This window comes from Octodon degus, unplaced genomic scaffold, assembly GCF_000260255.1.
Source record: "Octodon degus isolate 3935 unplaced genomic scaffold, OctDeg1.0 scaffold00012, whole genome shotgun sequence".
Classification (NCBI taxonomy): domain Eukaryota; kingdom Metazoa; phylum Chordata; class Mammalia; order Rodentia; family Octodontidae; genus Octodon; species Octodon degus.
The window spans coordinates 153,924-167,501 of NW_004524588.1; the positions used below are offsets into that span (position 1 = coordinate 153,924).

Consider the following 13,578-nt stretch of genomic DNA (forward strand, 5'->3'; position numbering starts at 1 on the left):
CCCCTTCCTCCTGGCGATGATTGAGTCATTCTCTTAGTAGATAACAGCAGCTATTTAAACACTCTAGCAGAAGCTCACATATTTGCAGCTTGCTGAAGATCTTGCCTGCTTCTGTCTCATTCTCAGCAGGAATTTAGAAATGGCTTCTGATGCTCTCAGAACGAAGCCTCTGAAGAACCAGACAGACCAGAACTTAACTGGAAAGAAAACTAAAGGTACCAGGGGTGGGTAACTGTGGGCAAGGATGAACTTTCAGTGGTAGCTCAAAAAATGTGGATTTCCTGGATGATTAGATTAGAAAACTAAAATACCCCCCAAATCAGAAAATATAGGCGAGAGCTGGGGAGATAGCTCAGCTGCACAGTGCCTGCCTGGCAAGGGTGAGGTTGTGAGTTCAAGTCCAGATACAAAAACAAAACAAAACAAAACAAAAAAAAATATAGGAGAATTAATGCCACTTACTTAAATAAAAGCAATGGGGTTATAATTGTGATGGTGATGATAGCTAACTTGTCCTTTTTACTTTAAGTAGTTCCTTTCTCAATCACAATGCATGATTTCAATGAATCTTCACGAGTGCCACTTTGAAATTGATGTTTTATTACTCCCTTTTCCAGAAGATTAACTTGAGATTCAGAGAATTAACAAAAATCCAGTTCAACAGAGTTAGTAAGTGGCAGAACTAGGATTATACTACAAACTTCTGGAATCTGGCATCTAACACATGGCAAGGATTCAAGAAATGAATTCGCTAGTATATGGAGTGATAACTTTTACAAGAGTTCTTCAAATATTGCAAAACTCTGTAATATTTTCTTGGTTATCCAAATTGAGTTAAGTAATATTCAGTATAGTTTAATTATATTTGGTTATGTATTATTGCTTTGGAAAATTGTGATTTCTTGTCTAGAGAGATTGCTTAGTGGCTTAGCCACTTGCTTGGCAATTGCAAGTCCTGAGTTCTATCCCCAGTACAAAAAAAGAGGGGCCGGGGAGATAGCTCAGTAGAATAAGCGCTTGCCTGGCAAGCACAAGGTCCTAAGTTCAATCCCCAGCCCCCCCCCCCCAAAAAAAAATCCCCAGCAAAAAAAGAAAAGTTTTTTTTACACTTGCAGTAAATTAAACTTATTAGGTATACATTGATTTGTAAGTCCACTTCCACAGGAAACCTAGATAAATTGGCTTTTGTTTTATATTTATTCTGAGAAAGGGAACAAAACACAAAAATAAGAAGACAGAAAAGTGCTGTCAGAAATTTGGATAAAGAAATTTCAAGTCAAGTTTTCATAAGCAAAATAAAAATCTCTTTCAAATGATGAAATAAGGACAAGTATAGAATAATTTAACATTTGAGCTAATGAAAAAAATTAATATGAAAACTCTGCTGGCATTTGTTGATAAGGTTACAAGTTAACAATGGCCACATTTCACTCACTAATTGATTGCTTGATACATTCATTCCCCATTTATATAGTTATTAAGTATAACTTTTGCTAGAAGTATAAAATTAACATATTTTCATAATTATGCTTAGATTTGTTATGTACTGCAAAGGATAAGAAAGATGTATTCAGGGCTGGGGAGATGGCTTAGTGGAATAAGTGCTTCCCTGGCAAGCGCAAGGGCCTGAGTTCAATCCTTGGTCCTGCCAAAAAAAAAAAAAAAAAAAAAAAAGAAAGAAAGATGTATTCACTAATACTTGCTAAGATGAGGCAATTCTTTGCAAGAGATGAAATTTCTTGCAACTTCTCTGCTAGCTTGCACACTACGTGGGAGGAGATGATAACTATCAAATGAGGAAATGAATTGTGTTCCTCTGTCGAAATTTCTGTTTTCTTTTAGCATAATGCTTTTGAGGCATGAGGACTCCATGAGTATATCTGAGCATTGTTTGACTGGGATCATTAAATATTCACCGAAGAAATGTTGTGGTGTAATGTTCAAGCCATACAGCTTGTAGATGGTTGACTAAAGACCTACATATTAGTCCTAAGATCTTATGTGGTCTTCTAACATGCTATGGTATTAAATAAGTCACTGAAACTCCCAGTGTCCTTCTTTATATACAGAGGACATTGCCAGTACTATATCTCAGGATAAATGATATGGGATCTTTTCTTGCCAAGGAAGCCATATTTGGGAAGCATAATTGGATACACATACACTTTTAAGCTACCCTGACTTGTTCTTATTAAAATGGTAAATTTTTCTGTGGCCTATGACATCTGCAAGTATACTGTTAACATAAGCTAAATAAATACTAAGTTTTCATTCCTATTTTATTTTGGTTATTGACTCCAGTATTGAGAGGGAATTACAGCAGATTGAAAACTGAAACACATAAAAGTATATAGAGAACGCTTTGAGGAAATATCAGCAATTGGCTTAAGCTTGTTTGCTTCACACCTGAGCTTTAGACCATGTTAATTCATAAAATATGCATGTGTATGTATGTGCCTTCATGGGCACATGTGGTCTGTGTTACATCCATCAGGATCCTGATCCTGTGTGATTGATCCAATCAATTTAGATTGAGAGTTTTCTAAAGGGTCATTGTAAAGGGCAGACAATGTATTAACTGTTTGTTTGTTTGTTTGTTTATTATCTTTTTGAGACAGGATCTTGCTATGCAGTTCAGGCTGCCTTGAGCTCACTTTGTAACCCAGGCTGGCCTCTAACTCATGATCCTTCTGCGTCAGTCTCCTAAGGGCTGGGATCACAGGCATGCTTTGCATGCCTGGCCCAGTGTATTTAGAGAGAATCAGATATTTAGAGACAGATATCATATCTCAGCTTTATTTATTTATCTATTTGATACAGGGTTTCACTAATCAGTTTGGACTCGTGGTGATCCTCCTGTCTCAGCCTCCCTAGTGCTGAGCATACAGGCATGTGCCAGCATGCCCAGTTCCAAGGCTGGCAGGGCATGCGGTACTGTGATCAAACCCAGGACCTTGTGCTTACCAGACCAGCACTTAAACTGCTGAGCTAGCTCCCCAGCCATCAGCTCTTAAATTTACAAGTTCTCTGATCTATGAGTAAATCACTTTAATTCTTCTACTGTCCATTTATCCCTCCATAATTGTGTACAATGAATTATGCAGAGCCATTGGGAGGATGAGAGGAAATGGAATGTAGACACAACAAGGGCAGACAGGATCCGAGGACTGGTTTGATGGCCCAGTCCAACTTTTCGGCCTTTCTGATTCTATCCTTTACCCTCCAGGTCTTCATTGTATTTCTTCTCCGTGCTGGTGCCCTGTTGTCATAGCTCTGGGCATCTTCGGCCTGGGATTATTGGTGATGGTCCTAACGCTGAACAGCCAAAGTAAGTGCTGAAGTAGAAAAATAAACACTGGGAGTGCATGTTTATAAACATAGTACCTATGTTTTGTTTGACAACTGTGAAACAGTTGTCAAAATCTTAATTCAGAATCTTAATTCAGATCCATTTTAGGCTAAATGTTTTCACAATAAGTGGGAGGAAGAATGGGATCATTGTGTCTGTCCTTCAAATGGATAGAGGCATGGGATGAAGATTGTACCAGGTAGAAGTTTTACATTTATTATTTTGTTTGATATAATAAATATTGTATTAATTGGTCACTGACTCCAGTTTCAAGAGGAAATTACAGCAGAATGAACACTGAAACACATAAAGTTATGTAGAGAACTCATTGAGGAAATATCAACCTATTGGCTTAAGCTTATTTGCTTGACACCTGAGCCTTGGGACATGGTACTAAATACAGAGAGAGAGAGAGAGAGAGAGAGAGAGAGAGAGAGAGAGAGAGAGAGAGAATGTTTAAATATTAGATGATGGGGAATAACATAATTTAAAGTGGCTGGGTTTGGTGTTGTACATCTATAATCCCAGCAGGAGATTATAGACATACAATAAGGCAGGAGGACTGCAAATTAAAGCCCAATCTGGGCAATTTAGTGACTTAATAAGAGCCTGCTTCAAAATTAAAGAGAAAAAAAATTAAAAGCCTGTGCATGGAACTCAGGGGCAAAACCCTGGGTTAAAGCCTTAGTACTAAAAGAAAAAAGAAAAAAAATCCCGACAATCATTTGAGCAACACGAAAGTAAAACAACAACAAAAATCATTTAGCTCTTCTTACATCATCATAAAGATGATTAAATATCATTTTAATGTTAGCAACCAGAAACATAACCTTAGTGAGTAAAACCTTCAGAACAAATTGTACTTTAAGTTTGTCACATGGTCATTCAGGAAAGAAGGAACATTGAGAGGAAAAGTGAGGACCAGAGTAAGCAGGACAGAGAGAAAAGGTGGCTGTCATCCCTCTGATGTGCCTGTACATTTAGGCTGTAGGTCTGAGTTGTGTTAGCTGGCCAGATTGCAGATCCCCTTTCAGAAAGCTTTTAAAGTGCTATTTTCTCTGAATCGCTCAGTTCATAACATATTTTTTACTTTTAATCTATCAACACTGTCGGCCTTTCCTCATGACTGGGAAAAGGGTCTCAGTACGGTGGCCAGAACCGGAAGAGGTTTCCTCAGAGCTCTGATCTCTGTGTAAAACTCCCTACCTTGCCCTTCAAGCTGGGGCATCTGCTTCGGCTGTACCATCAGGATTCCAGAATCAGGGCCTCTGGCCCACGGCACTTACTGCTGGTGGATTTCACAAATTTAATTTTATCTCCAGTCTTCCTAAGGTATATTACAGTTAAAAATAAAAAATTTAAAAGAAAAAGTTTGTAGACGTTGTGACGCATGCCTGTAATCCCAGTGTTGGGAAGGCTGAAAACAGGAGGATGACTATGAGTCTGAGCTGCACAGTGGGACCCTGTACCAAATACATAAAAAAAAAATAATTGAGACTGTTATGATGCAATCATCTAAAATAATCTTTTTGGTGGCCGCTCAAGACAAGGCAAATGTTAGAGTTTTTAAATAAAGTTAGGAAGTGTGGAAAGGTAGCAAGAATGGAGATATAGTGGAGGAATTAAGACAAAGAGAACAAATCACTGAGGTAAATTTTTACTAATATGTACTGAACCTTTAAATCAGGGACTGTTTTAGGTTATCTGTATTTTATTTATTTCATTGATATTACTTACCTTATTATTACTTTTATTTTGTGTGTAACCCTCAAAAAGCAAAATATAGATCAATCTTTTTTTTTTTTCGTATTTTAGGGAAGGGTCCACAGGGTGTTCAGGGTCTCCCTACTAGGTTGGACTTGTAGTGATTCGCTTGTTTATAGCCTCCCAAGAGCTGGGATTATAAACATGTGACACCACGCCCAGTCTCAGTCTCCATCTCAGCACACCCTGGGGGCAGGGACAGCACAGCAGGCCTGGGGATTGAACCCCTGGCCCCTGCGCCTGCTTGCAGGCACTTCAATCCGCTGAGCTGTTTGGCCAGCCCTTAGATCAATCCTCTTATCACAAGTTTCTGCATAATTCTTGACATTAAAATGTGCTGCAGGGCTATTAAATAATTTCCAAATTAAGAATTTCTTAGTAAATTGAGATCATTCCATCAGCTTTTGAAGTGCTATTCACTTCTTACTTACTGTTCAAGTTCCTAAAATATTTCTATTTTTAATCTATAAAAAATTATCTTTTGTTACAAAAGATTATTTGATTCTGTGTTCTAACTTCCTCAAAATACAGTAGAGGGATTTATAATGGAGCAACTGAATTTCAATTCAACTATGATTTAGTATTACAGATATCTGACCTCCTAAGAAAACAGCAAGCAAATTTTACTTACAAGGAAAATATGCTGGAAGGACAGCTCTTAGCCTGCCAGGGGGCACAAAAAGAAGCTCAGAATTCACAGAGGGAACTCGGAGAGAAGATAGATACACTTTGCCAGAAACTGGAAGAGGAATATAAAGAGAAAAAGGTACTTCACCAGCAGAACCTGGATCTCCAAGAAGCTCTAGCGAGAAAGGAAAACTATTCAGGTACTGGGAGAGGGGAATTGGAGAAGGGGTACTAGCAGATCAACTGTCCTGTCTTAAGTATTTTTTGCATCTATGTGTATGCCTAAAATTGTTATACTGACATAAGTGTCATTATTCACTTATAATTTTCTGTGGCCAGAAGTTCTCAAATTTGGCTCTTCCTTACTCTATGGTAACACTGGCTTCTTATTATTTAAGTACAGTGTTTGGTAGATTTAATGTTTCCTTCTTGAAAAGAAAAACATCTTTCTCTTTGAAACTCTGGTTTTCAGATTTATGTGGAAGGATCTTCCCATCCTCACTTCATGCCATAGATATTTATATCTTCCCATGCTGAAGTGTCTCAGTCAGATTGCTCTTCGTGAAGGATCTCTTCCTGTAACTCTACCTGTACTTCAGCATCAGCTTCATTCTTGACCCCATCTTATGAAGTATACTGCGTCAATCTAGAGTCAAAGGGGGAGGCTCTGTGGAAGGATTAGGTAGACAACGCTCCAGTTAGACAAGCAAATAGGAAGTGGGCTATTCTAGGAATTGCATTAATCTCAGCTATCTAAAGGGATTTAGAATCTAAGAAGCAGACAGAAATAGCATCTATGAAGTTCCAGTAAAGTCTGATATGATTAAATTACTGTCTCTGTAGTGTAACTAAATCAGGTATTTGCTTTCAGTTATAAGCAGAGTTCCAAGATGTGAGGTGGAGTACCTTTTAGGGATCCATTTTTTCCTATAAAGGACATGAATGAGTCCCTATTTTCTAAGTTGGTGACTTAGTGCCACCAATAAACAGATTTCTCCACCTTGTACAGCCCACTTAGTTTCAAATATGCAACTCCTTAGCATAAAGATTACATAAGAGGTCATACATACCCATCTCTTTATTTTATGCATGAAAACTGAGGTTGAGGTAAACGAAAATTAGTTTTGTTGTATGAATTTTTTTTTTCTTTTTGTCTTTTTGAGACAGGATCTCTCTATGAAATTCATGCTGACCATCAGCTCACTTTTTAGTGCAGGGTGGTCTCGGACTCACAGTGATCCTCCTGCCTCAGCCTCAGTGCTGGCTTTATAGATGCCACCACACCCAACTTTGACTTTGTTGTTTACCAGTCCTTTCACTATTTACAGAGCCACTTAAATCCAATATCAGTAGCAATTTTTAGACAAACTGATCTTTAACAAACGTCAAATACCTATTTAATTTTTGTAGGGAGGAAGCTGTCAGTGAAATAAATGAAATTAGCACCTCCAGGAAGGCTTAAGGGGAGGAGGTGTATGTATCAATGGCAGGCATGTTTATGTCAGAGCCTCACACCAATGAAGGATTTATTCCCAACGAGGCTGTAACAGCTGAACTTTTTCAGTTGAACTTTGATTAAACTGAGGAGTTAAATCTATATGAAGACTAACTGGATCCCTCTCCCAAAACGTCAGGCATCTGACACTCATCGAGCAGAGGAGAGGATCCGTCCACCACTGCTAGAGATGCCAAGTAATGGGATGCATTCCTTGATTGTGCAAAGGCCAGTGAGCAGAGCTACCCAGTAAGGTTCTGCTTCTCTCCAGCACCTTTGACAAAATCCTAAAAAGAATAGCGGTACTGAAACACTACGTGGAAAATTACTCCAGTTTTCATAAGTTTGAAGCAAGTTTTACAGTTTTTACTAACAACCTTAGTACACATAAAAGGAGGGAGAAACTGAGGTGTTACTATAAGCTTTGCTCGATGGGGCCAGGGAGATAGCTCAGTAAAATAAGCACCTGCCTGGCAAATGCAGGGTCCTGAGTTCATTCCCTGGTACTGAAAAAAAAAAAAAAAACAAAAACAAAAACAAAAAAACAAAAAACAAACCTTTGCTTGAGGTCATCAAACTAGTACGATGTAGAGGTATTACAGAAAGATACTTTAAAATTAGTGTCACAATTGGTTCTTCTCATCTTTTTTTGTTTTGGTTTTTGGTTTTTGGTTTTTTTGGCAGAACTGGGGATTGAACTCAGACCCTTGCACTTAGCAGGGAAGCACTTAATCTACCGAGCCATCTCTCCGGCCCCCTTGTATTGGTTCTTAAGTCATAAGTGCACGAAATGAGTCACTAAAAATGGTAGATTCCAGATTGACCCTAAGATTCTATATCACAATGCTTCAAGGAACACAGAAATATTTTCTCAAATGGCTTAAAATGAAAAATTGAAAATGCAGTGTTATAGTGGTTAAGCACCTAGCCTCCAAAAGTTAGATTGTGTAGGTTCATATTACCATTTTCCTTCTATCAAATGAAGACATTGAGTTGTGAGGAATGTTAAATGCATTCATGTATGTAAAGCACTTCCAACAGTTTGTAGCATGTGATAAATAATGTTTCTTAAATTATATATAATATATATTAATATATAATACAATACACATATCATAAAATTTGTACATATGTAATATATTATGCATACTATATGTAGTGTGTATGCATACCATGATTTGCGATGTCTTTTTTGCTTTGTGATAGCTGGGAAAATTTGCCTAGGCTATTTATTTATTTATTTATTTATTTATTTATTTATGGGGGGGGGGCTGGGGATTGAACTCAGGCCCTTGAACTTGCCAGGGAAGCGCTTATTCTACTGAGCCATCTCCCCGGCCCCTATTTCATATTAAAATTAATTCCTTTGTGTTACATATGAGGCAGAAGAAATTAAGAAGAAGGCTGCACTTACTCCTTTCAACTTGGCCTTTGTGTGAGCTTTCCCATTGATGGCCATCATTTGTTTCAGTGCCTTCTTATTTTTTTCCTTTCTAGTAAGGTCTACTCTTAAAAAATTATGTGATGATTTGGTATCATGATGAAAAATCAGATAAACTATGACCCTTCCACAAGATTTTAATTTTTTCACCTTTTGGGCACAGTGACTCTCCTGAAGGAGATTCTAAGTGTCACTGATATGTGGAGAAGATGAAGAGGGGGTGGGGCAGTACTGATGGGGATGGTGTTGGGGCCGCTGGAACCATCGATACCCATGTAGGAGCTGGCGTGCATTGCCTTGGCCTAAGTGTTAGGTTGGCTCTCTTGGACTCCCTTGGAGGATTTTTCCTGAAATCTTATTCTAACTGATATGCTAATTTCATACCTGTATCAGTCAGGGCTTTATGAGAGAAACAGCTATAATACAAGGAACAGATATAACACAAGATGTACAAATGTGTAAGGAATTACAAAATTGGATTGTGATATCAGCTGTAGAGTTGGGTGAGGTAGCGAGCAGAGGACCCCTGCACCCCAAGCCTGAAGGATTCCGACGCAAGGTCTGGAGCTCACTGCGCTCTTCCCTGCAAGTCTGTTATCAGTTGGCTGATGGGTCTGCGATGGAAGGGATGGAAGGCTGATGCGTCTGCAAAGGAAAGCTGAAGGATCCAAGCTGGAGGCTGAAGAATCTGTGCCGGAAGCCAGGAGATGATGGTCAAGCTGACTGCGAAGACTGGAATTCCTCGAAGGAAGTGGCACCCTGAAGCCTTCCTCAACTCCTTTATATACCCTTTTGTGCTGAGTCACTCTCGGGCGGGCCCTCCACACCCTAGGGTGGGCCCAAAGGCGTGGAACTGGTGGAGGAGATCCAGCCAAGTTGACACAGTGTATCAACCACTATGATACCAAACAGTAGCTTCTGTAGAGCAAATTTATCCAAGATAAATACAGTATTTTCCAACTATTTAACATTAAAGTTTGTCATACTCAAAAAGAAGTACATAAAGCAAATTTTAGTAATTTATTTTAGTGAACCCAAAATATTGGAAATATCAGTTAAATACTAATCGTTATAAAATTCATTAATGTGAAAATTTATTTTTTTTTTTCACCTTACATTTCAAAGCCAGATAAGTACCTTATACTTTGGAGCACTTCTTAGTGAAAATAAACCACATTGCAAGTGCAGAAATCGTATGTGTCTATTGTGCTGGTCAGCACTTGTCTAAAAACAGAAGGCATATTACTGAGGACCAAGTCACGTTTAATGATAAAATAGCTACTAAACAGCCAGTTTTAGATATAAATAGTGGCATACACTTGTAATCCCAGCTCTTGGGATGCTAGGGCAGGAAGGTCTCTAGGATTTTCAAAGCCAGCCTGAATTATAAAACAAGACCCAAGGGGATATATCTGTCTATCTGTCTGTCTGTCTACCTATCTGTCTGTCTGTCTATCTATCTATCTATCTATCTATCTATCTATCTATCTATCTATCTACCTACCTATACATATATAGATATATGTATATCTATCTACCTATCTATCTATTTATGTATCTATCTGTATCTTCCATTCTTCCAAATATAACTTGAAAAATAAATTAGATTATAAAATTATACCCCAACTTCTACTTTTTTGACAGAGGAAGTAAAAACACTAAATGAAAAGTAAATTTGGATTACTAAAATCAGATATTTTTTTCAACAAAAGGAGAAATAAGGATTCTGAGACTACTTAGGCAGTTGTGGAGCATGATAGTTTCTTTTAAGAAGAAATTATATGCTTAAAGAATGACCAAATGGCAAGATGACTGAAGAATTGTAGAAGGACTTCTGCTCTGATGTAACTCACTGATCAGATTTACTATGCTTCCTAGGTCCTTGTCCCCAGGACTGGATCTGGCATGGAGAAAGCTGCTACTTAATTTCCTTTGAACCATCTAATTGGGAATCAAGCAGAAAGAACTGCTCATCTTTGGGAGCCCAGTTGCTGAAAATTAATAGCATGAATGACCTGGTATTTATGCATGACTGGGGGTGGTAGAGTGTTGGTTGATGGTAAAATAAATCTGAAGTAAGTCTTGGGTGGAGAAGCACTTAAGAGTGAAAAATAGTTTTGTAACCTGGCCTGCTCACATGCATGACATTGGATTGACAGGCTACATCATAGTTTAGACTTCAGTAAACATTTCAATCAATCCAGGGGCTGGGGGAGGGGAGGCTGCCAAAGACCCTTCTGGGTCTTGTTACACTTGTAACTTTAATGCCACCTAAATTGCAGATTCCTGCACCATACTGTAATTCCATCAACTCAGACATTACTCTCCACAGGTTTTCATCAAGCAAACCACTTATCAGTCTAATGTTGCATTCTGGATGGGACTGTCTCTGACGAAGCCCGCATATTCATGGATCTGGGAGGATGGGTCCCCTTTGAGGCCCCACTTGTAAGTTTCTTTTTTTTTATGTTATTATCTTTTTTTTTCCAAAGTTTTATTGATAAACAGTAATGAGACAGTTTCAAATCAAATCGGAAGTACAGTTTCAACAAATAACATACTGAATATGTTCTTCTTAGTGGTTAAATGCTGTACAAGATGCAGACTTGAGATCCTATCTACAAACACCATTAGAACAAATCATTCTATTCATTAAGAGAATGCAACTATATATCTATCCCAACCACTTTGAATACACAGATACAAAATGGACATTCTTCTGTATACCCTATTTTTTCTAAGTTCTGTTATTGAATATTATAGGTGTGTAAACTCAGCAAAATATTCTAAAAGAGTCCAGTAGACCATAATCCCACTTGTAAGTTTCTTTTCGATGCCCATTCTGAGTTTTCTGTTTCTTGCCAAACTTTTTTTTTTTTTCCTGGTACCAGGGATCAAACTCAGAACTTTACACTTGCCAGGCCAGGCAAGCACTCATTCCACTACGCTATCTCCTGGGCCCTCTGAACATGCTTTGAATTCAGTGCCACATTCCACTGGTGTTCTTTTATTTTATTTTAAAGAGTAAAAAAAAAAAAATAACAAAACTCAAGACAGAAGCAGAGCAACCTGCAACAATACATGTGGTACAGAATTGCAAAAGAAGAATAGAAAATGGTTGTTCTATTATGCATTTTTATTGTCAAGTACATATACAGGACAGCTGAGATGATTGTATACTAATTTCCATCTATTTTTTTAAAAGTACCAGTTAGTATTTAAAATTTTCACTTAGATTAACTCTGTATGCCAATATCTGTAATCGGAGCAACTACAGAGAAGACAGCAATATATAATACAAAAACCATGGTGTTCTAATCTTGGCAGAATGAGGCTTGTAAATTTACACAGGTCTTGCTCAACTTTCTCCCAAAGGGATTTACAAACAGACTCTTTATACCTTCTCTGTAGTTTTTCTTCCCATCTTTATTTCTGATGTAAGGTTTAAGACAAATATAAATTCCTGACAGTAGGTGGACTGCTCATGTGATGGGGAAATTAACATCTTCCCTTTCCGCCTGTAGGTTTAAACTTCAACGGAATTACGCTCACATGTATCCCTCGGGTACTTGCGCATACATACAATTTGGGGAATTTTTTGCTGACAACTGCGCTTTAGTTGTAGGCCATGTATGTCAGAAGGCAGCATATCTGTTGTAAACAAAATGAATTTGAAGAAGTTGGAAGGAAAGAGGAAGATCTTTGAATATTTCCCGGAATTTAAGCTATTTTTTGTCTTGTGGGAGTAAACCATTGCAGCTTTGAGAACCGACAGTTACACACTGGCTTCAGAACTCCTCTGCAGATCCCCAAATGGGGCCCATTTCAGGCTCAGCCAGTGACTCCGGCTGTGGGACACCATAAGTCAGAAGTTGTGATTCTGTTTATCTACCCGCATGTTTTTGAAGAAGCCTGTCCCAAGCCTCCCTGCCAACCTTCGGGTCTTTCTTCCCTTTTCTATTTTAAAAAAATTGACTCCTCACCAAGCTTGGGAAGCTACCACGCTCATTCTTCTCTGCCTCAGTACCGACTTCTACAGTTCCAGAGAGGACAGAGCAATGTGCCCAACTACACAAGGAAGCCAGTGAAGGGGAAGTGTGCCCCAGAGCAGGAACTTGAAGGAAAAGAATAAGGAAAAGGCTACTCTGTAAAGAAGAACCACACATTCTCCACGTAAAAGACACCAGCTGTTGGCTTTTTAATAGTGGCCTGTCTCTAAACTCTAACACTGACGCCCCTTCCCCCTGCACATATATTTTGCAATGATTGTGGTGGCCCAGGAAGTGAAGAGAAACTTCATGGACTCTTCTGTGAACTGAGCCTACAATTCATTACCCATCTCTGAAGCTGTTATTATTATTATTATTTTTATCTTTTCGTTGCTAACTAGCAGCCTAATACAGTATTTGTGAGAGTGACAAAATGTGTCACAGAGGCAAAAATAGAATTTTTCTCTTAAAGTAAAAACTATCTGTAGACACTCCTCTCAAGTCTATCATGTTATGCTATAATTCAGAAATATACAAGGCCAAATATAGACACTCAATTTAAGAACAAGCTGAGCCGCTGAGCCACTAAGCGGGGCATACCAGTATTGCCGAGCACAGACAGATGGAATTAGAAATTCCTCTTCTATTTTCAGAAATCTTATTCTCTTTTCATCCCCTTCATGGCCAATCTAATTTAAAATAAAATTTTCTTTTTTTCTTTGCTGCACCTAACATGGCAGCAAATCATATATGTGATATATGTATATACATGTTTTGTGTTACACCTACAAAGACAAGAGAAGGTGTCTTTTGTTGCAAGTTGCTATATTAGTGATATGCAATAAACTGAATGTATTTAAAATATGTAATTAGAATCACTTACCACACATTAACATGCAAACATAATGCTTAG

At 38.2% G+C, this 13,578-nt stretch overlaps 1 protein-coding gene across 1 annotated transcript; it reads left to right on the plus strand.

Annotated features, from left to right (window-relative positions):
* Positions 1 to 139: 139 nt before the first annotated feature.
* Olr1 (oxidized low density lipoprotein receptor 1) lies at positions 140 to 13,270 on the plus strand. Its single transcript, XM_004626060.3, has 6 exons — positions 140 to 215; positions 3,227 to 3,328; positions 5,695 to 5,940; positions 10,555 to 10,694; positions 11,009 to 11,124; positions 12,201 to 13,270. Exons 1-6 carry the CDS (start codon positions 140 to 142, stop codon positions 12,334 to 12,336), a joined length of 816 nt encoding a protein of 271 aa, XP_004626117.2. The 3' UTR covers positions 12,337 to 13,270.
* Positions 13,271 to 13,578: the final 308 nt, after the last annotated feature.

What these genes read in the sequence shown, in the direction of transcription:
- Olr1 (XM_004626060.3), top strand. Translation starts at nt 140, where the DNA reads ATGGCTTCTGATGCTCTCAGAACGAAGCCTCTGAAGAACCAGACAGAC. An exon ending in GAGAAAGGAAAACTATTCAG is followed by an intron (nt 5,941 to 10,554) that starts GTACTGGGAGAG and finishes TATGCTTCCTAG; the next exon opens with GTCCTTGTCCCCAGGACTGG. An exon ending in TCCCCTTTGAGGCCCCACTT is followed by an intron (nt 11,125 to 12,200) that starts GTAAGTTTCTTT and finishes TTCCGCCTGTAG; the next exon opens with GTTTAAACTTCAACGGAATT.